The following is a 23856-nucleotide window of genomic DNA, read 5'->3' on the forward strand; positions in this document are numbered from 1 at the left end:
ACGTAAGCAACTTTTGCAGCATCTGTGGTGAACCCCCTGGAATGGTGGGCGAAGACAAGCTCACACTGCATGATGAACGTGGCACAGGTCTCAAAGTTGCCATCAAAAGGCTTGGGATTGGAGATACTGGGCTCCCGGAAATCCGAAACATAAACGGTAGGATTGTCTAAGGCAACGGCTGCGGGCACTGCTGGAGGAGGGGCGGCCGGAACTGGTGGGACAGCTGGCTGGATGGTGATAGCCGCTGTGAGAGTTTGCAACTGCTTAAGAACCTCCTCTTGTTGGCTCGCGAGCGCCGCTTGCTGGGCCGAAAGAGAATCCACCGAAGCCTGGAGGGGTTGCACCTGAGCCCGGAGGCCCTGCATGGCAACAGCGGCCTCTTGTAGTTGCTGGCCGTGGGAGGCTGTAAGCTGAATCTGCTTATAGAGAGCAGCCTGGACAGGATTGGCGTCTGGGTTGTCTGGGTTCATAGTGGTGGCGAGTTCGTACTGTTAAGGTTTGTAGAACGAACCCAATAGCGACAACACAAGACAAAGTAAAGCACCAACCTGGCAGGACTCGTAGAGGAGAGCCGGCCGGGCCTGGAAAGAAGGGGAAGGCGCTTCAGGCGGAACTTGAGAATAGCTTCTTAAAAATGGGAAAACGTAAACTGCCCCCTTAATCCGAAAAGGAAAAAACGTAAACTGCTCCTTTAAAGTCCGAAAGGGAAAAAACGTAAACTGCTCCTTTAAAGTCCGAAAGGGAAAAAAACGTAAACTGCTCCTTTAAAGTCCGAAAGGGAAAAAACACAAACTGCTCCTTTAAAGTCCGAAAGGGGAAAAAACACAAACTGCTCCTTTAAGGTAGAAGTCCAACCGAGTAATAAGATCCACAGTGAGAGAGGAGAAATTAGAATATCAAAAACTTGATCTCAACTAGAAAATCACAATGGGAAAATCCAATGGGGAAAACACAAAGAGAGTTCTTCTCCGAACAAGCTCTCAAGGAGAACTGACACAAGGGAATAGTCAAACAAGCAAAAACACGGAGAATACTACAATCTGTACTCCACCGGGAGACACAGAAATGTCACAAAACTCGAGACGAAGAATCTACTCACGGGACTGTTCAGGACGAACTCGCGACGAGTTCTGGAAAGCAAACAAACTTATACTAGAGTGGTTAACGAGTAGATAGGCTGCAGGTGTTTCAGACGCGCCCTTCCCCCGCTCTCATTGCTGGTTGCCAGGTTGGTCAACAGACCGAGCCCTAACACAGGTCGCTGCTCCATGCCTTCTGCTGATCCGGGGAGGGCTGCAGACTACCACATGCCTCCTCCGATACATGTGGAGTCACCGGCTGCTTCTTTTCACCTGACAGTGAGGAGTTTCACCAGGGGGACGTAGCTCATTGGAGGATCATGGTATCCCTCCCCTCCAGTCCTCCCTCCCCCCTGAACAGGCACCCTGACTGACCAGAGGAGGCACTACTGCAGGACCAGGATACATACCCACATCTGGCTTCCCACCTGCAGGCATGGCTAATTGTGTCTGCAGGGATGCCCAACCAAGCCGGAAGTAATACAGGGATTCAAACCGGCGATCCCCGTGTTGGTAGGCAACGGAATAGACTGCTATGCTACCCGGACGCCCCACTCCATACATTTCTCTGTTGTCCTATTGCTCTTTCTTCATTTCTTTCACTATCTCTTTCTTCTCTTTACCTGACACACAAATAACCGCAAATGCACATATATACATATGCACATTTCCTCTTCATCCTTCAGAAAAATTACAATATGCTGTGCCCCAGTGCATTTAAAGGGTATGACAGGAGCTGATTTGATTGGTCAAGTTGAAGCCCACCTCAACTCCACCTGCTTATAATGTATTCATCCTAATCCTCTTTATCAACTGTGCCGTACTGCACCTCCATCTCTGGTCACCAAATTACCAAAAAATTATCGGACACATCCATGAACGCCAGGGCCCTGTGCTCATGTTCACATTTGTGCTTTCGGCTACTGTCAAAAAAACAGCCCATGGAGATTCTGCAGCGTAGGCAGCTTGCAGCCAACTGTCTTTGTTGACCTGATTCTGTGCTTTCAGTCTGGCTCTGTTCTGTGAAATGGCTGACCCAGATCATGGAGGGAGATGAGGTTGGATTCCCTCTGATACACACACTCCCCATCTCATACACTCAGCTATCCCTTTCACACACCTACCCACATCACCTCCCACCTCACACCCTGACTTGTGCATACCTCTGTACTGTGGTCGGAGGGCACGGTTGTTGGGGCAGTCACGTCCCTGCTTGATAAAGTTGATGTTGGTGCGGATGCAGCGCTGTAGCAGGGGCTGGGTCGGCCGTGTGTTGTCGCTCATACTGAGGAAGATCTTATAGGGCTCATTTTGGCTGAGGAGGCGCAGAGAGTGCATCTGGGGGATGAGGCAGGGGATGGAGGGGGCAGTGAGAACAGAGAGGCAGGAGGTGAGAATGGCTGAATTGGAGAATCAAGTTTATTTCAGTCCCATCTTTGCGTTTCAGCAGGAGCTTCACTTAAGTTCATGACAGTTCAGTACAGTTTCATTCAGTTTAGTTCAGCTCAAACTGTATGAGCCCCAAGATAAAAGTAAAATTTTTGCCGACATATTCAAAGTTAACTTTTGCAGGAAACACACCATTGTACACATGGGCACAGAATAGCAATGTACTGAATACAACAATTCAATTTTTTTTTTCTTCCACCATGAATAACCAACGCCTGTGGAGATGGGTGGGGAATTTGAAGGAGACTTGTGAACGAGAGCTAAAGATAGAAGATGGAATAAGACAAAAGAAAAGAGCCACAAAACTGATCATATATGCCCTATATGAGTCGCTATGCTGGGCTGACAGGCGAGAGTTAACTGAAGAGGCTATTGATTTAGGTGTTCACTAATTCAGAGACTGTTGGACTTGGAAGGGAGGACTTTGCGCAGTTCTGGTCCTGTGTCATTTTTATTTCCTGCTTCTGGAATTATTGGGTGTTGAATAAAAACACAGACAGTAAAACTTCAGTCCTTCCTACATGGAGGCTGTTGTATGGGGTACACCAGTTATGGAGATAATCTGCAAATAGCATGAAATGTCACGCAAACCAACACTCATTATTTTAATCACAGTTAATGCTGATGTAACGTAACGGTAACCTTACTGATACACCTAGACCTGTGCATAATCTTTTGTTTTCAATTAGCCACGTGAGCATCTTATCCCATCATTTTCTTTCTTTTAATGAGAGCACAGCCAGAGAGGTCACACAGGAAGCTGACCCAGGGCCGCTATAAAAACAAATGACTTTACGCAACACTCACGTTGCATGCGTGTTTGGGTAAAATAGATGAGCATGGGAGTGTAAATGAGCGTGCCAGTGTGGTAAGCTGAAGTCATTAACGCGTCGTAACAAAACGGTCCGACAGTTTTTGGCTGGACCCCAACAGCGGGGCCGGCCCTACACATGCAGCTGTCCGTCCCGTCCGTGAGTGAGTGATGGAGTTCCCCCCATTGGTTGGACGGCTGAGTTGGAGTTTCCCCATTGGCCATTGCTCTTTCAAAATGTATTGGCGCAAACTGCTTTCTATTACGTCATCAGCTGTTCACAGCACCGATGTCAAAACAGCCACTCTTACAAAATAGTCACAAAACAAAGACAGCAGTTTAATAAATATAGTCGTGGTTGAGCCATATACTAGGTTTTAACCTAGCCTTGTTGCCCCGGGCTGGAAATCGCTGCACCATGTCCCTCTATGATGAGACAGTATGACTGTGAAATAGATGTAACTTCAAGTGTAATCTGGGGGTTAACAACAGAAATAGAAACCACCTTGAAAACATGTATATCCAGTAACACTTTATTTTAGGGGGTCAGAAATTTCCTAGTAATAAGGTGGTAATTATCACGTAATTTCTTAGAAATAAGGTTGAAATTTCCTAGTAATAAGGTGGTAGTTTTTACAGGTAATTTTACAGAACCCTAACCCAAATTACAAGGTAATTTCAACTAAGAAATTACGTGATAATTACCACCTTATTACTAGGAAATTACTAGGTAATTTCCGACCCCCTAAAATAAAGTGTAACCGTATATCCTTTATTAATCAAACTTTGGTCTAGATGTGATTAAGTGTGCTACTAGCCATCAGTCTTTTCCTACATAGACCCCTTCTTTTCTATGGGTAGGCGGAGGGTCCAGGCTGGGAAGTGTGTCGCCACAACATCAAAGATTGAGACGGCCACACTGGAGGACTCCATTTAGTTTTGTTTAGTGTATGTACTGTATTACTTCATATTTTTATTACAGTATAATCTCTTTTATGTAAATCACCAAGGAAAGCACAATTGCATCCAGATACATTTTATGCACTCTTAATTTGCAATTCACAGCTTTTAGCTGCATTCATCAACTGGGAAATTACAAGTTCCTACTCTGCACGTTCAACAAAATATTTACAGCTTGCCATGTTGTGGTTTATCACCCATTATTGTAACATTCAAGCACACAAAGCTCTCACGCTCTCTCTTCCAGCTTCTGTTTTATTGTCAGTCTGTTTTCTCTTTATCACTCAAACTCCCTTACCTCCTCATTTCACCCTCTCTCTCTCTCTCTCTCTCTCTCTCGCTCTCTCTCACCACACATTCAAATACATCCACACCCTCAGCCCATCCCAGCCCCACGTGTGTATACAGTACCTGCATCTGTGTGACATACACGGGCTTGTTGATGAGTATCCACGTAGAGGTCTCATAGCAGGGAGGGATGGTGATGGAGCCCTCGTAGGTGATGTAGCGCGTGGTGTCAGGGTACAGGTCCGCTATGTTCAGACCCATCAATAAGAACGCATCATCTAAAGTGAGAGAGAGGGGGGAGAGAGAGAGCAAGGAAGGATGAGTATGTTTTGAAAAGGCAAGGACTGATGGAGAAAGAAGGAAAAGAGGTATGTAAGGGTGTGTGTGTGTAATAATATGTAATAAAATAATAATAATAATAATAATCATTACATTTATATAGCGCTGCTTTTCTAGACACCCAAAGCACTTCACATTGAAAGGGGTAACTCACTTCAACCACCACCAATGTGTAGCACCCACCTGGGTGATGCATGTCAGCCATTTTGCACCAGAACGCTCACCACAGAACAGCTTGAGGTGGAGAGGGAGGAAACATAGAGCCAATTACATGGGGGGATGATTAGGCAGCCAGATGGAGGGAGCCAGGTTGGGAATTTTGCCAGGACATCGGGGGACCCCCAACTCTTTGTGATACTAAGTGCCATGGGATCTTTAATGACCACAGTGAGTCAGGACTTTGGTTTAACGTCTTATCCGAAGGACGGCATCTCCTACAGCACAGTGTCCCTGTCACTGCACTGGGGCATTGGGATTTGATTTAAAAAAAATTTTTTTTTTTATTAGGACCAGAGGGAAGACTGCCCCCTACTAGCCCACCAACACCACTTCCGGCAGGAACTCATTTTTCCCAAGAGGTCTTCCATCCAAGTACTAGCCAAGCCCACACCTGCCTAGCTTCCGTCATTTGGCAGAGCCAGGGTATATGTTGGCATGGCTGCACACACACACACACACACGTGTGTGTGTGTGTAGGGGCAGGGCTGATTGGTTAGAGAATGAACCACCCAACAAGAAAATATTGCATTTGCCGTTCAATTGAATCTTGGTTGGAGTATGACGCACATGACATTCCCGGTTCAGGGAACAACGGACAGAAAAGCCTGACACATAGAGAAAACCTACACAATGTTAGCTCCATTAGCAGCTCAACATAGCCTAAAAGGAGAAACAAAATCTGTGACTTTACAAGAAGGCTTTGTTCAGGACAACATCGGGGGAGGTTAGTGCAGACATGCCAACATTAGAAAATATTTTCAGTGTCGCACCCACACAAAGCTGAATCACAGTTTGCCGCACATAATGAACACAGCATTGCACCCATCACCAGACAAAATGTGTTATAAAGAATGGCTTTGTCTGGGGTGTCATTTATCTTTGCTATCTTATATTTCTTAAGTGTAAAGTTCTTACTTTTTATATTAATAGAGACACAGTGTTAGGAACTTCTTGCTAGCTCAACTAGCTGCTTTACTCCCCCCCCCCCCCCCCCGATTCCGGTTTACACACATTGTCCTCTTCTTACTCCCTGTCTATACAAATCATCTATGTTATATTGACACCAACAGGTTACCCATATGTATTGTTAACATAAACATCATTACACCCCCTTTTCAAACAGGTCAATATAACAGATCCATAACTCTTACATATAACATATTATATAACCATAACTCTTATATATAACATATTACATAACCATAACTCTTATAGCACTTCTACTGTTAACATTCTTAACATTCAAAATGTATCAATGTAGCATAAAGAAACTTTAAGCATAAAACGCCCTTTAAAGTCTCAAATATCTTGTTAAGACAAAACTTGGAACAACATAAATGCTATTGTTTCAACATAACAAATTTAAATGTTATTTTTTTTAATCAACAGAAATATCAACAATTTTTTTTCTCTCTCTTCTGTTCCTTCTAACAACAGCTCAATAGTTTATTGTTCTGTGAGTCTGTCAGGTGGTTTACTATGTCTGCTGGACCTTCTAAGAGCTGGTACCTCAGTTATTGGGGAAGGTGAAGGAGGCTCCGCTTGATGGAAGTCTGGTGTTAGACCAACTCTCTTTTCAGAATCAATCTCCTGTGCATGTTCCTTGATGTTCTCCTTAGTCTTCAACAGACTCCTTTTTCTCCACAACACTTGTCCATTCTCCATTTTCACAGTGAATGACCTGGGACCCACTTCGCTGGGGACAGTTCCCTTTCTTGTCCAGGAATCAGGATCCTCAATTCTCAAAACGTCCCCTTTCTGAAGAGGTTCCAGTCTCATTGCTACTTTGTCATAGTTTATTTTCTGTTCGAGCTTGAGATTCATCCTCTTATTAGCCAGTTCTCTGTTGTCGTTGTTCTCTTTTGAAACACGTGGAAGTGTGGTGCATGGCTTGAGACCCATGAGGAGCTCACCAGGGGATGCTCCACATTCCAGAGATGCCGCCCTGTAGCTTAGCAAAGCCAGGTAAGGGTCAGTTTTACCATCACTTGCCTTTTTCAACAGTCATTTTACAATTTGGACCCCTTTTTCAGCCTGTCCATTTGCCTGTGGATACAGTGGGCTAGAGGTAAGGTGCTGAAATCCATACAGACTAGCAAACTCACCGGATTCCCCACTATTGTACTGGGGACAATTGTCACTGACCACCCATTGTGGGATTCCATGTCTGGTGAAAAAACCTTTCATATGTGTGATGACAGACTGTGCTAATGTACTGGGGAGTTATGCTACCTCAGGGTGGTTTGAATAATAGTCTATTACCAAAAGGTAGTCCTCGCCATTCAGATGGAATAGATCAGTGCCCACCTTTTGCCATGGTGCAGTTGGTAGGTCTGCGGTCAGCATTGGCTCTTTGGCTTGTTTATAATGGTGTGTGAGACATATATCAAATTTTCCTATCATGTTCTCAATATCCATATTGATACACGGCCAATAAACTGCTTCTCTTGCTCTCATTTCACATTTTTCCATGCCGAGATATCCTTCATGGATACGACGAAGCATGTCCTGGTGCATGGTTTGAGGGATGACAATCCTGTTTTGTCACAGCACAAGGCCATTAGCCACACTCAGATCTGCTCGCACAGATAGAACTGTGGACATCTTCCTTTTGTCCAACCAATTCGGGTATGGTAGACCACTTTCTGTAGCAAAGGGTCTTTTTCAGTTTTCATCACAATTTGCTGCAACATGACATCAGATGCAGGGAGTGAAGCCGTCACCATGTCAACATGTTTATCGACATTATCAGTTGTAATGCTGTCTGGCAGGTCAGTGACTGGTGATGGTTCCCTAGACCATTTTTTTTCAACCCAGTCTCAAGGACCCCTATCCTGCAGATTTTCTTCACAACCCTGAATAGGTACCTGTTTGCAGTTATTCAACAAACCAGCAATGAATGTCAGAGTTTTCACACCTTGCATAACTAAGTTCTATGAGATGATTGGTTAAGTACAAGCAGGGTTATCTATGCAGGGTTACAATGAAAATCTGCAGGATAGGGGGTCCTTGAGGACTGGTTTGAGAAACACTGCCCTAGACAAAGCATCCGCCAGCACTATGTATTTTCCTGATGTGTAGATTAACTCAAAATCATACTGCTGTAGCTTCGTCATCATACGTTGGATTCTAGGGGACATGTTGTTGAGGTTCTTTTTTATGATTCTAATCAGCGGTTTGTGATCAGTCTCAGCTGTAAAAGTTGGCAAACCATATATGTAACTATGAAACTTTCCACACCCATACACTAAACCCAAAGTCTCCTTTTCTATTTGCACATAGCACTTTTCAGTCTCTGTCATCGATCCTGATGCGTATGCCACTGGCTGCCATTTGTCTCCATTGGCTGGAAGTAGTACAGCTCCCAAGCCATCTTTGGAGGCATCAGTGAGATCTTTGTTGCTTTTGAGGGATCTAAGAATATGAGGACTGGCTCAGTAGTTAGAGTTTCCTTCAGTTTTTTTCCATTCTTTTTCATGTCGAGCAGTCCACTTGAACACCTTGTTGTGCTGATGCAGCTCTCTAAGGCATGCTGTCTTGGTGGAAAGATTAGGTATGAATTTACCCAGGAAATTTATAATTACCATGGCTCGCAGGAATCCTTTTTTATCAGTAGGAGGAGGCGTATGGCTTGCACCTTTGACTGATCAGGTTCCGCCCCCTTTCCTGAAATCTTGTCTCCTAAGAAGGTAATTTCTGTGACCCCGGACTGACATTTTTTTTCTGCTCAGTTTGGGTCCACTTTCTTGGACTCTGCAGGATTTTTATTTCTTCCAGTATTTCATCATGCTGTTGACGTGTACTTCCCCAGACCACCAAGTCATCTACACTGCTCAAAAAAATAAAGGGAACACATAAGCAATGCAATGTAGCTCCAAGTCAATCACACTTTTGAGATATCAACCTGTCCAGTTGGGAAGCAACACTGATTTGTGAATCAATTTCACCTTTTGGTAAATTGTCTAATTTCCACCAGGTGGAAATTAGACAATTTGCAAGACAACCCCTATAACAGGAATGGATTTGCAGGTGGTGGCCACAGACCATTTGCCTGTCCTCATCTTTTCTGGCCGATCTTTGGTTAGTTTTTCATTTTGCTAGTGCCCACACCACTAGAGGTGGCATGAGGCGGTATCTGCAACCTACAGAAGTTGCTCAGGTAGTGCAGCTCATCCAGGATGGCACATCAATGCGTGCTGTGGCAAGAAGATTTGATGTGTCTCCCAGCACAGTGTCCAGAGCATGGAGGAGGTACCAGGAGACAGGCCAGTACACCAGGAGACGTGGAGGGGGCCGCAGGAGGACAACAACCCCGCAGCAGGACCGCTATCTGGTCCTTTGTGCAAGGAAGAACAGGAGGAGCACTGCCGGAGCCCTACAAAACGACCTTCAACAGGCCACTAATGTGCAGGTTTCTGCTCAAACAGTGAGAAACAGAATGCATGAGGATGGTATGAGGGCCCGACGTCCACAATTGGGGCCTGTGCTCACAGCCCAACACCGTGCAGCCCGATTGACCTTTGCCAGAGAACATCTTGGTTGGCAGATTCGCCATTGGCGCCCTGTGCTCTTCACAGATGAGAGCAGGTTCACACTGAACACATGTGACAGACGTGAGAGAGTCTGGAGACGCTGTGGAGAACATTCTGCTGCCTGCAACATCCTCCAGCATGACCGGTTTGGCGGTGGGTCAGTGATGGTCTGGGGAGACATATCCTTGGAGGGCCGCAGAGACCTCTACGTGCTAGCCAGAGGTACCATGACTGACATTAGGTACCGGGATGAGATCCTCAGACCCCTTGTCAGACCATATGCTGGTGCAGTGGGCCCTGGGTTCCTGCTCATGCATGACAATGCTCGTCCTCATGTGGCCAGAGTGTGTCAGCAGTTCCTGTATGTCGAGGGCATTGATGCTATGGACTGGCCTGCACGTTCCCCAGACCTGAATCCAATCGAGCACCTCTGGGACATCATGTCTCGTACCATCCGCCAACGCGATGTCGCACCACAGACTGTCCAGGAGTTGACCGATGCCCTGATCCAGGTCTGGGAGGAGATCCCTAAGGAGACCATCCGTCGTCTCATCAGGAGCATGCCCAGACGTTGTAGGGAGTGCATACAGGCACGTGGAGGCCACACACACTACTGAGCCTCATTTTGAATCGTCTTGAAGAATTTCCACAGAAGTTGGATCAGCCTATGTTCTCATTTTCCACTTTGATTTTGAGTATGATTCTGAATCCAGACCTTAATGGGCTAATGATTTTGATTTCCATTGATCATTCTTAGGTTATTTTGCTCTAAACACATTCCTCTGTCTAATAAATAAAGATTTTCAGCTGAAATATTTCATTCATCGAGGTCTATATTGTGTTTTTAGGTGTTCCCTTTATTTTTTTGAGCAGTATATATACACCCTAGTGCCTTCTAGACCTTCTATTATGGACTCCATCGCCCTGTGGAAGATTTCTGGCTGAGATGATGCCAAACAGGAGCCTCAGAAAACAGTACCTCCCAAATGGTGTGTTGAAAGTACAGTACTTACTGCTTTCTGGGTCCAGCTTCAGCTGCCAAAACCCTTGTGAAGGATCCAGTTTGCTGAAATGTTTCACACCTGTCATTTCGCTGGTAATCTCTTCTCCTTTTGGGATTTGGTGGTGTTCTCTTTTTATGTTCTCATTCAGATCTTTGGGATCAAAGCAAACTCTTAAGTCACCATTTTTTTTTCTTGACATGTGATGGAGTTTACCCAGTCAGTAGGCTCTTCCACTCGCTCAATGACACCCAGTTGTGTCATCCGGTCCAGTTCTTTTTTCAAGCCAGCTCGAAGTGGTGCTGACACTCTCCTTGAGGCATGCACTACAGGCTTGGCATTACTCTTGAGCTGGATTTTGTAAGTGTAAGGTATTGTCCCATGTCCTTTGAAAACAAAAGGAAATTTTCTTACCATGTCTGTATTTCCCTCACACTGCAGGTGGTTTTGTTTTTTGTACTGTTTATCCATCATTATGTTCTCACTGTTTATCTGACAGATCCTCTCAACCAATCCTAGGTCCTCAGATGCTTTGTCTCCCAGGAGTGATTCATGCCCATTAGGCACTATTACAAATAACAGGATATAGTGCTTGTCTTTCACTGTCACCTTGAGTTGGCATTGTCCATTTGTTTCAATTGACTGTACATTGTATGCCTTCAGTGGTGTTTTTTTCTGATATTATTTTAGGCTTCTCTCTAAGTGCCTTGAGATCGTTCTCATTAATTAAATTAGCTTCAGCCCCAGTGTCTATCTTAAATGGCACAACTGTTCCATTGATTAGCAGTTGTGCAATTCATTCGTCACCTCTCACAGTACTTATAGTCTGACCAGTGTCCTGTGTCCTGTCATCGTCATCATGTGACACCATCTTTATGAAAGAATGTTTCACTCAAATCACCTGTTTCTTCCACTATGTGCTCCTTATGTCCCTTTTTTTTCTGTCTTTGGACAGGCACATTTTTGCATAATGGTTTTGTCCCTTACACTTTACACACCTTTTCTAATAAGTGGGACATTGTCTTGGTTTGGGTTTTTCGCCACATCTCTTGCAAGTGAAAATCGTGTCCTTGTTTTTATCCTTGTACTTGCTCCTCTGTTTTCCTTTGACCATCAAAGCGTTCACCATCTCAACACCTTGGCTCGCTGCGCTGTGTGCATGCTCATTAAATGTCTGTACATGTTGGCATGCTAGCTCACCTGTTTGAAATATTTTTATAGCCCCTTCAAACTTGAGTTTTGTTTCTCTCACTAATTTCTCTCTGAGTTTCGTCATTTGTCCCAAACACTATCTGATCCCTAATTATAGAGTCTCTGAGATCATTAAAATTACAAGACTGATTTTAACTTGAGGTCTGTGAGAGCTATCAAAAGACTCTCGCTGGTGTTGCATATGTGAGCGAAAAACATCCCTTTAATTTTTTTTTCTCGAGAGGTGGTGCTTGTCGAACTGTTTTAAGACCTCATCAAAATTGTCTTTGTCCTCTGGTCGAGCAAACACAAAAGTATTGTAGACTTCTATTGCTTCTGTGCCAGCGACGATGAGCAGTATAAATATTTTTCTAGCATCTACCTTATTATCCGCTCCGACAGCCGCAGAATACAGCAGAAACTGCTGTTTGAATGTTCTCCAGTTTTCATCCACATTTCCAGTCAGTTTCAACGGACTTGGCGGTTTCAATGCATTCATTTCTTGCGTCACCCTTGGCCAAGTTTACCCTGTCCTGATACCATGTAATGTTCTATTTTTTTCATATTAATAGAGACAGTGTTTGGAACTTCTAGTTAGCTTGGCTAGCTGCTTTATTCTCCCCCTCGGTTCTGGTTTACACACATTCTCTTCTTCTTACTTCCTGTCTATACATATCATCTGTGTTATACTGACACCAACAAATCACCTACATGTATTGTTAACATAAACATCATTACACTTAGCTGTAGGAGAAGAAACCAAACCTTTGAAACAAAATCTTTTGAACCACTGCTCAGCCATATACTTTTGTTCATAGCTGATGTTTTTAACACATCAGGTGTAGTATATGCTGCATAGCGTCTGCATTAATTCAAAAAGGAAGATGGAATCACTTTGCCTCAGGTAAAGTGCTTTGAAAACTGTTTCGAAGGTGCAAAGGAATGAGTAGATAATAATAATTGTATTTATATAGCACTTTTCTAAAACAATGTTACAAAGTTCTTCACAAAAAAACCAAAAACAAAACATAAAACCAGACAAGGCAAGAATAAGAGTAAGATCAAATGAGAGTTAAAAAAAACCCCAAAAAAACAAACAAACAAATGAACATTTGTAAAAGCTTTCATAAAAAGAAAACTTTTGAGACGAGATTTAAAAGAAACTGGAGACTTAGTTCGTCTTAGCTCAGCAGGAAGAGAGTTCCATAGTGTGGGGGCTCTAACAGCAAAAGCCCGATCCCCCTTTGTAACCAACCAAGACCTGGGAATAACTAGAAGGGCTCCATCTGCAGACCTTAATGGTCGAGGGGGGACATACCAAGTCAATAAATCACAAATTTATAAAGGAGCAAGACCATTTAAAGCCTTAAAAGTGAGCAGTAAAATTTTAAAATCAATTCGTAATATAACAGGGAGCCAGTGTAGGGAGGCAAACACAGGAGTGATATGGTCATGCCTCCTTGTCCCTGTAATGAGCCGAGCAGCGGCATTTTGTACCAACTGCAGATGGTGGAGGCCCTTGCCGATACCAGAATAAAGTGCATTACAGTAGTCGAGTCGAGAAAAGATAAAAGCGTGTACAACTTTTTGCAAATCGGCAATTGATAAAAATGACCTAATTTTGAAGATTAGCTTGAGCTGGAAAAACCATGACTGAACATGTTTAATTTGATTGTCAAAACTGAGGTTAGCATCAGATATTACCCCAAGATTCCTAGCACCCTGCTTAAGACTACCTGACAGACCACCAAGATTAGCAGCAAATAGACTGATGGAATTTTCGAGACTGAACAGAATGACCTCAGACTTATCATCACTATATTTAAGAAATTTTTTGGACATCCAGGATTTAATATCAGTAAGGCAAATTGTGGAGGTAGAGTTACCCAGAACAACAGAAATAGTTCTATTGGTGAGGTAAGAGCGTAATAAGTTAAGAGCCGAGCCCTTGATGCCAACCCAAGTCTCTAAGTGATGTAGGAGGATGTTGTGATCAACCATGTCAAAGGCAACACTTAAATCCAAAAGAACTAAAATCGAACAGTCACCTCTGTCTGCATTCAGCAGTAGATCATTAGTGACCTTAACTAGAGTTGTCTCAGTACAATGAAGTGCTCTAAAACCAGGCTGGAAACTATTCAAAAAAGTATTAGTGTTCATAAAAGAAATAAACAGAAGAAATTACTCTCTCCAGAACATTAGATAAAAAATACAATTTCGAGATTGGTCTGTAGTTACTTAGGGACATGGGGTCTAAATTAGGTTTCTTCAGCAATGGGTGAATGATGGTATGCTTAAAACTGCCTGGAAAAGAGGCCAGAGAATTATTATGAATTTGCAGAATAATGGGGCTGATAGTGGAAAATACCTCCTTGAGTAGCTTAGTGGGAATGATGTCTAGGATGAGGAGCTCATATTGGAGACTGTAGTCTCCAACTGGTTGACATTGGGTGAAAGAGGCAGAAGTAACATGCGGAATGGAATGAAAAGAGCCAGGCTGGATTTGGGACCTTATATTCTCCACCTTGTTTGCAAAATGAGTGAGAAATTCTTCGGACAACTCAACATCAGGTACCATTAATGACAGAATCAATTACCCTGAAGGGAACATTAGGATTGTGGTTATTTCTCAATATTAGTTCACGGAAGTACAAACCCCAATTCCAATGAAGTTGGGACGTTGTGTAAAATGTGAATAAAGCAGAATACAATGATTTGCAAATCCTTTTCGACCTATATTCAATTGAATACACTACAAAGACAAGATATTTAATGTTCAAACTGATAAACTTTATTGTTTTTTGCAAATATTCACTCATTTTGAATTTGATGCCTGCAACACGTTCCAAGGAAGCTGGGACAGGGGCAACAAAAGACTGGGAAAGTTGAGTAATGCTCAAAACACACCTGTTTGGAACATTCCACAGGTGAACAGGTTAATTGGAAAAAGGTGAATGTCATGATTTGGTATAAAAGGAGCATCCCCGAAAGGCTCAGTCGTTCACAAGCAAGGATGGGGCGAGGTTCACCACTTCGTGAACAACTGCGTGAGCAAATAGTCCAACAGTTTAAGAACAACGTTTCTCAACGTACAATTGCAAGGAATTTAGGGATTTCATCATCTACAGTCCATAATATCATCAAAAGATTTAGAGAATCCGGAGAAATCTCTGCACGTAAGCGGCAAGGCTGAAAACCAACATTGAATGCCCATGACCTTCGATCCCTCAGGCGGCACGGCATTAAAAACCGACATCATTCTGTAAAGGATATTACCACGTGGGCCCAGGAACATTTCAGAAAACCATTGTCAGTTAACACAGTTCATCGCTACATCTACAAGTGCAAGTTAAAACTCTACCATGCAAAGCGAAAGCCATATATCAACAACACCCAGAAACGCTTCCGGCTTCTCTGGGCCCGAGCTCATCTGAGATGGACTGACGCAAAGTGCAAAAGTGTGCTGTGGTCTGACGAGTCCACATTTCACATTGTTTTTGGAAATCATGGACGTCGTGTCCTCCGGGCTAAAGAGGAAAAGGACCATCCAGATTGTTATCAGTGCAAAGTTCAAAAGCCAGCATCTGTGATGGTATCGGGGTGTGTTAGTGCCCATGGCATGGGTAACTTGCACATCTGTGAAGGCCCCATTAATGTTGAGAGGTACATACAGGTTTTGGAGCAACATATGCTGCCATCCAAATGACCTCTTTTTCAGGGACATCCCTGCTTATTTCAGCAAGACAATGCCAATCCACATTCTGCACGTGTTACAACAGCGTGGCTTCATAGTAAAAGAGTGCGGGTACTAGACTGGCCTGCCTGCAGTCCAGACCTGTCTCCCATTGAAAATGTGTGGCGTATTATGAAGCGCAAAATACGACAACGGAGACCCCGGACTGTTGAGCAACTGAAGTCGTACATCAAGCAAGAATGGGAAAGAATTCCACCTACAAAGCTTCAACAATTAGTGTCCTCAGTTCCCAAACGCTTGTTGAGTGTTGTTAAAAGGAAAGGTGATGTATCACAGTAGTGAACATGCCCGTCCCAGCCGTTTGGAACGTGTTGCAGGCATCAAATTCAAAATGAGTGAATATTTGCAAAAAAAAACAAACAATAAAGTTTATCAGTTTGAACACTAAATATCTTGTCTCTGTAGTGTATTCAACTGAATATAGGTCAAATCATTGTATTCTGTTATTATTTACGTTTTACACAACGTCCCAACTTCCTTGGCATTGGGGTTTGTACACATATCTCGCATCCTTAACTGCATTCTGGTAAATTCATATTTAGTTTTTAAGGGTGTTATGTGAAAATTTGGACTTGTTGAATTTCCATTGTTGTTCTCTTTTTCTACAAAGTGTTCTAAGGGCACAGGTGTGATCATTCAGCCAGGGGAGGTTATTTAATTTTTGTTTCCTTGTTTTAAATGGTGCAGTTTGGTTGAGGATGGATAGGTACTGATCATTGAATGAATTTAATATTACATCTGGATTGAGGGGGGATAAAGAGGGATTAAAGGATGATGAATTAAAAACATCACATAATTTAACTGCAGAGCCAGCATTGAGAATGTGAGAGTGTGTTTTTCAGAATGATAATGACTAGGAGTAGCGAGCTATAGTGGGACTTTGAAAATGACAGCTTTATGGTCAGATACAGGCATGTCCACCCAATTGAGACATTTCAGAGAGAATCCAGTGGAGAATACAAGGTCTAAAATGTGGCCTTTGGAATGTGTGTCCCCTTTAACAGATTGAATGAGGTTAAAAGAATCTACAAGATCCAAAAAAATGTGAGGACAGCACACATGAATATTAAAATCGCCAAGAATAAGCACCCTGTCATATTTTGGCATGACAGGGTAAAAGGTTAAAAAACAAACAAAACAAAAAAAACTCAGATAAAACTAATTGAATTAGGGGGCCTATAAATTAAGATGCAGAGGAAAGGGGGGCAGTAATTAAAAAAACAAAACAACATACAACCTCAAATGAGATAGAATTACCAAAAGTAATGGGATGGCACTTAAGACATAACTTATAAAAAACAGCTAGGCCACCCCCTCTACCAGAGGATCTGGGAATGCGAAAATATACAAAATCAGGGGGGCTAGCCTCAATCGGGGGAACAGTGTCCCCTGGGGACAGCCATGTCTCAGTAATCATAGAAAAGTCCAGATTATTAGAAACAATAACATCATTAATGATAAAGGACTTATTACCCAGAGATATCACGTTCAAGAGGCCAAAATTGTTTGGTGTCACAGCAGAATTAACAACATCAGGAGTATAACAAATAGGACGCAAATTGCAGATATTTGCTCCAGATATTCGGTTGTTGTTATTTCTGCTATTAGATACATCGTGTGGACGAGAGGCACAGTGTCTAATAGCCTGTAGGGGGAAATTCCCGGCGAGAGGGTCAAGGAGAGATGAGACCAGCAGAGTGAGACAGCGGGCGGAACAGTACCTTCAAGTGCCACCACAGGCAGAAGCCATGGCTCTGGGAGGGAAAAGTGAGATGTGAATAGTCAGTCACATGGAGAGGACTGTATTGCATGCTGCAGGTTGGCCGCTAGCATCCGGCTACCCAGACTGTTTGGGTGGACTCCGTTAGCTCTGAAGAAGGAGGGACGACCCCAAAACAGATTATCAAAGAAATTATCAAAGAAATTATCAATAACCAATATTGTGAGCTCTGCAGGCAGAGATGAGCCATGTCTGCAGGCTGAGGATTCTGCTGAAATACCCCGCCCCACGGGCCAGTGTCGGAATAGGGCTTGAGATAAAAACAGACTGTCCGCACATACTTAAAAATCTGAAAAGATCCCTTTTTGGTTAGTTCAGACTGCTGATGAGCTGCATCGTTAGTCCCAACATGCACTATCACGTGGTTGGTAGAAGATGGGACCGAGCTAAGCAGTCTTGGGAGCTTAGTCAGGATGACAGGGACTGTGGCTCCAAGGAAACAGTGTGTAGCTGCATTAAAGAAACGGATGTTCCTGATTATGGAGTCCCCCACTATTAGTGTAGTTGGGGAGAAGAGGTAATGAGGAGCTGATGGCTGTGGGTTCTCAGGGCGGGAGAGAGCATAATCTTTCCGCAGGTTGTGTTAATGTTGTTGGCTGCTGAAGGGGTGACTGGGCTGGCAATTGTTATCACGAGGCAGTGACAACAGATCTGTGAGAGGGATTCCCTAATGACTAAGGACAAGGATGACTTCCATTTCTGAGCACGACCTCTTTCAGAGTCTTACAATGGGAAGTCACTGGCTGGGATGAGGGCCGATGATTTGGCTTTGCAGTGGAACGGCAGGCTACCTGAACATTGCTAGCCACAGGTGGTGTGGAGGCTGCAGTATCGGGAGCATTGGCAGGAGATAGTGTTGCGTAGAGGTTGGAGAGCCTTAGGCGAGGTGGAGATGGAGCTCCGTCCGAGTCTCTCTTATGACCGTGGAACACCACTTTGGCCCAGGATGACTGGTGGTTAGTTGTCGAGCATGAAGCCAGCTGGGGGCTAACTGTGGCATTGCCACTGTGCTCAATGACGGGCAGCTCATCCAGTATAATAAACCTGTTCTCCAACCGAACTTCTGTTGAGACATTAGTGGAACTGTGCTTGTTGTGTCTTCTTTTACCCTGGACAACATCTGTCCAGAGCTCAGGGTTTGACACTGCGGGGGTAGAACAGGTCTTAGGTCTTGCTCCCTGGTTTAGCCACTAGCACATATCCAGATCCGATGCGGTGTCAGTCTCAAGTGGGTTCTGGGCGGACCAGGGAATAGTGTCTGCATAGTCATCGGCGTCGGGCTCATTATCTCCGAAATCCGTTTCACAGCTCGTTTCGTGTCCCTGGTCCTGATCATCAGTGGGTTCCAGAACATCAGCTTGGGAAGCAGCAATCAAAGTGTCAATAAGTTTTTCATCCTCTTGCATTTGGTAAAGCAAAGAGATTATTTTTTCAAGCTCTGTGATTTTCTGGCTGGGCGTGGCACAGCTGGGGCATTCAGTGGAGGGTGAAGAGAGGGGATGCATTTTTCCTAAAGCCTGAAGTCTGAAAATGGGAACACAGCTGTATTTCCAGAAATCAAACAAAAAAGCTCAGCAAGGAAGTAAAAATAAATAAAAAATAGAACCGCCGATTACGGTCACGGCAGAGGGCTGAGTCCATACAGTTTTCGCCACACACAGCAAAAGCACTATGGAGACGGAGACTCCAGAGCGATTAAGTTCATGCAACAATTGATAATCCAATCAAATCCAAAAATTAGTAGAGGTAAACCATAAAAAGGTTGATAAAAGTAAAAAGTAACGTAATGTTGAGGCCAAAAACTACATAAAAAAAAAAGTCAATCTATGACAGCAGTAAAACACAATGCTAACGCCTGCGCAGTTCTGCAGACGTCACCTGACCTGAATGTGCTGTTACTGTTAGATTGGGGTGTCCGGGTAGCGTAGCTTGCCTACCAACACGGGGATCGCCAGTTCAAATCCCCGTGTTACCTCTGGCTTGGTCAGCGTCCCTAGACACAATTGGCCGTGTCTGCGGGTGGGAAGCCGGATGTGGGTATGTGTCCTGGTCGCTGCACTAGTGCCTCCTCTGGTCGGTCGGGGCACCTGTCCGGGGGGGGGGGGACTGGGGGGAATAGCGTGATCCCCCCATGTGCTACGTCCCCCGGGCAAAACTCCTCACTGTCAGGTGAGAAGCAGCGGCTGGCAACTCCACATGTATCGGAGGAGACATGTGGTAGTCTGCAGCCCTCCCCGGATTGGCAGAGGGGGTGGAGCAGTGACCGGGATGGCTCGGAAGAGTGGGGTAATTGGTTGGATACAATTGGGGAGATAAAAGGAGGGAAAATCCAAAAAAAAAAAAAAAAAAAAAAAAAAACAGTAGATGTTGTTCTAAAACATTTGAGATATTGCAGAGCACAACTTTGCTAAAGCCTGTGCTCCATCCATCAATAACTAAGACAGTACACTTAAAAATTAAAACCCCAGCCTGAGCTTCAAGGCAACTTTTGACAGCTGGAGGATAGAAATCCACTGAGCTACTGACAGAACATCACAAAACTAACAACGTACACTGCTCAAAAAAATAAAGGGAACACATAAGCAATTCAATGTAGCTCCAAGTCAATCACACTTTTGAGATATCAACCTGTCCAGTTAGGAAGCAACACTGATTTGTGAATCAATTTCACCTGTTGGTAAATTGTCTAATTTCCACCAGGTGGAAATTAGACAATTTGCAAGACAACCCCTATAAAAGGAATGGATTTGCAGGTGGTGGCCACAGACCATTTGCCTGTCCTCATCTTTTCTGGCCGATCTTTGGTTAGTTTTTCATTTTGCTAGTGCCCTCACCACTAGAGGTGGCATGAGGCGGTATCTGCAACCTACAGAAGTTGCTCAGGTAGTGCAGCTCATCCAGGATGGCACATCAATGCGTGCTGTGGCAAGAAGATTTGATGTGTCTCCCAGCACAGTGTCCAGAGCATGGAGGAGGTACCAGGAGACAGGCCAGTACACCAGGAGACATGGAGGGGGCCGCAGGAGGACAACAACCCCGCAGCAGGACCGCTATCTGGTCCTTTGTGCAAGGAGGAACAGGAGGAGCACTGCCGGAGCCCTACAAAACGACCTTCAACAGGCCACTAATGTGCAGGTTTCTGCTCAAACAGTAAGAAACAGAATGCATGAGGATGGTATGAGGGCCCGACGTCCACAATTGGGGCCTGTGCTCACAGCCCAACACCGTGCAGCCCGATTGACCTTTGCCAGAGAACGTCTTGGTTGGCAGATTCGCCATTGGCGCCCTATGCTCTTCACAGATGAGAGCAGGTTCACACTGAACAAATGTGACAGACGTGAGAGAGTCTGGAGACGCTGTGGAGAACGTTCTGCTGCCTGCAACATCCTCCAGCATGACCGGTTTGGCGGTGGGTCAGTGATGGTCTGGGGAGGCATATCCTTGGAGGGCCGCACAGACCTCTACGTACTAGCCAGAGGTACCATGACTGCCATTAGGTACCGGGATGAGATCCTCAGACCCATTGTCAGACCATATGCTGGTGCAGTGGGACCTGGGTTCCTGCTCATGCATGACAATGCTCGTCCTCATGTGGCCAGAGTGTGTCAGCAGTTCCTGTATGTCGAGGGCATTGATGCTATGGACTGGCCTGCACGTTCCCCAGACCTGAATCCAATCGAGCACCTCTGGGACATCATGTCTTGTACCATCCGCCAACGCGATGTCGCACCACAGACTGTCCAGGAGTTGACCGATGCCCTGATCCAGGTCTGGGAGGAGATCCCTAAGGAGACCATCCGTCGTCTCATCAGGAGCATGCCCAGACGTTGTAGGGAGTGCATACAGGCACGTGGAGGCCACACACACTACTGAGCCTCATTTTGAATCGTCTTGAAGAATTTCCACAGAAGTTGGATCAGCCTATGTTCTCATTTTCCACTTTGATTTTGAGTATGATTCTGAATCCAGACCTTAATGGGCTAATGATTTTGATTTCCATTGATCATTCTTAGGTTATTTTGCTCTAAACACATTCCTCTGTCTAATAAATAAAGATTTTCAGCTGAAATATTTCATTCATCGAGGTCTATATTGTGTTTTTAGGTGTTCCCTTTATTTTTTTGAGCAGTGTATATGAGCAAAATTTAAACCGGAATAGAATACTGTCCCAATCTAAAGTCCCGTCATGCTTTAAAACCACCTCTATCATTCCTGTCTCCAAGAAACCAACCTCCACATGTCTGAATGACTACCGACCCATAGCACTCACCCCCATTGCCATGAAGTGCTTTGAAAGACTTGTTCTGGCTCACATCAAAAACATTATCCCGCCCACATTCGACCCACATCAGTTCGCCTACCGTCCCAAAAGGTCTACTGAGGATGCCATTGCCACTGTCCTGCAAGTTGCTCTGACTCACCTTGAACTTAACAGCACATACATCCGGATGCTGTTTATAGATTACAGCTCTGCCTTCAACACTATCATCCCCGCCAAACTAACCACCAACCTCCTCTCCCTTGGCCTCAACCCGTCCCTCTGTATCTGGACCCTGGACTTCCTGACCAACAGACCTCAGTCTGTTAGGTTAGGTGACCACTCCTCCTCCACCCTGACCCTCAGCACAGGTGCCCCTCAAGGCTGTGTTCTGAGCCCCCTCCTTTTCTCCCTCTTTACCCACGACTGCCTGCCAACTCACCCTTCAAATGTTATAGTTAAGTTTGCAGATGACACCACAGTCATTGGCCGTATCACCAACAATGACGAGATGGCCTACAGAGACGAGATTGAGCACCTTACATCATGGTGTGCTACCAACAATCTTGTCCTTATTGTGCAGAAGACAAAAGGAGTTGATTGTGAACTTCAGGAGGTCTAGAAGCTGCAGCCACTCCCCCATTCACATCAATGGGGTGGAAGTGGAGTGTGTCTCCAGCTTTAAATTCCCTGGAGTCCAAATCAGCGAGGACCTTTCGTGGACATTAAACACCCAGGCCCTTGTGAAAAAGGCCCAACAACGCCTGCATTTTCTGAGGAGGCTGAAGAGTGCCCGTCTATCCCCCAAAATTCTCACCAACTTCTACCACTGCACCATAGAGAGCATCCTGACCATCTGCATCTCAGTGTGGTACGGCAACTGCACCTCAGTAGACCAGAAAGCTCTGCAGCGGATTGTCAAGGCGGCCCAGCATATCACCGGTACCCAGCTCCCAGCCATAAAAGACATTTATCAAAAACGCTGCTTTCGAAGGGGTCTGAGCATCAGCAGAGATCCCACCCACCCCAACCATGGACTGTTCTCCCCCCTGCGCTCTGGGAGGCACTACAGGAGCCTCAGAGCCCGCATTACCAGGCTTAAAAACAGCTTCTTTCCACAAGCTGTTGCCCACCTGAACCTGGCTACCCACTGAATGTCTGTAGATATTTTTTAAATATTTTTTACTCCAGCTCTCTTTTAACTTATTTTTAGCTTTTGGTTTTCATGTGTGTATATCTTATACTGTGTTTGCCCGTGTCTGTCTTGCACTGTTTGGTGAAGCCACAGCCCTCGTTTCATTTTTAACATGTGCCTGCACATTGTTTTTAATGACAATAAATTGAATTGAATTGAAAGACCAGAACTGGGATGTCCTGACATTCATAATCTTTAAAACATCATTTCATCTTCTGCCAGTGCTTTGCAAGGTACTTTGGAACATCCCAACAGCAAAAAAAAAGAGAGACCTCAACAAGAGAAAGCAAAATCATTCAAATTTATATTTATATTTTGTTCATATGAATTTAAACATAATTCAGATTCTATTTTGCATTTTATTTGAATATTAATGAACAATGCACAGGTGAAGTAGTTTAAGTTTGCAGCGCCTTGGTGGCAACCTTTCCCCCCCTTTTTTTGTACCCATCTAATTATCCCACTCTTCCGAGCCGTCTCATTCACTGCTTCACCCCCTCTGCCGATCCGGGAGGGCTGCTGATTACCACGTGCCTCCTCCAATACATGTGGAGTCGCCAGCCGCTTCTTCTAACCTGACAGTGAGGAGTTTCACCAGGGGGACGTAGTGCGTGGGAGGGTCACGCTATTCCCCCAGTTCTCCCTCTCCCCCGAACAGGCGCCCCAACCGACCAGAGGAGGTGCTAGTGCAGTGACCAGGACACATACCCACATCCGGCTTTCCACCTGCAGACACGGCCAATTGTGTCTGTAGGGACACCTGACCAAGCCGGAGGTAACACGGGGATTCAAACCGCCGATCCCCGTGTTGGTAGGCAACGGAATAGACCACCACGCCACCTGGACGCCCCCCTTGGTGGCAACATTTCATTTGCACAATGGATGAAGACATGCTATATAAATTAAAATATAAAATTATGTCTGTGAATGTTCTCATTCACAGACATAAGTAGCAAGATTATTATTATTATTATTTTATTTTATTTTTTTTGTGTGGCAC

General features: G+C 44.6%; 1 protein-coding gene across 1 annotated transcript in view; it reads right to left on the reverse strand.

Moving 5' to 3' along the window:
- Window positions 1-1655: 1655 nt before the first annotated feature.
- Window positions 1656-23856, reverse strand: part of LOC130119762 (carbonic anhydrase-related protein 10-like) — a 226491-nt gene continuing 204290 nt past the window's right edge. Inside the window, exons 7-9 of the mRNA XM_056288365.1 lie at window positions 4711-4865; window positions 2243-2417; window positions 1656-1702 (exon numbers count right to left, since the gene is read on the reverse strand). Coding sequence (XP_056144340.1) covers window positions 1656-1702; window positions 2243-2417; window positions 4711-4865 — 377 coding nt within the window. The remainder of the gene's footprint in view (window positions 1703-2242; window positions 2418-4710; window positions 4866-23856) is intronic.

This window comes from Lampris incognitus, chromosome 10, assembly GCF_029633865.1.
Source record: "Lampris incognitus isolate fLamInc1 chromosome 10, fLamInc1.hap2, whole genome shotgun sequence".
Lineage (NCBI taxonomy): Eukaryota > Metazoa > Chordata > Actinopteri > Lampriformes > Lampridae > Lampris > Lampris incognitus.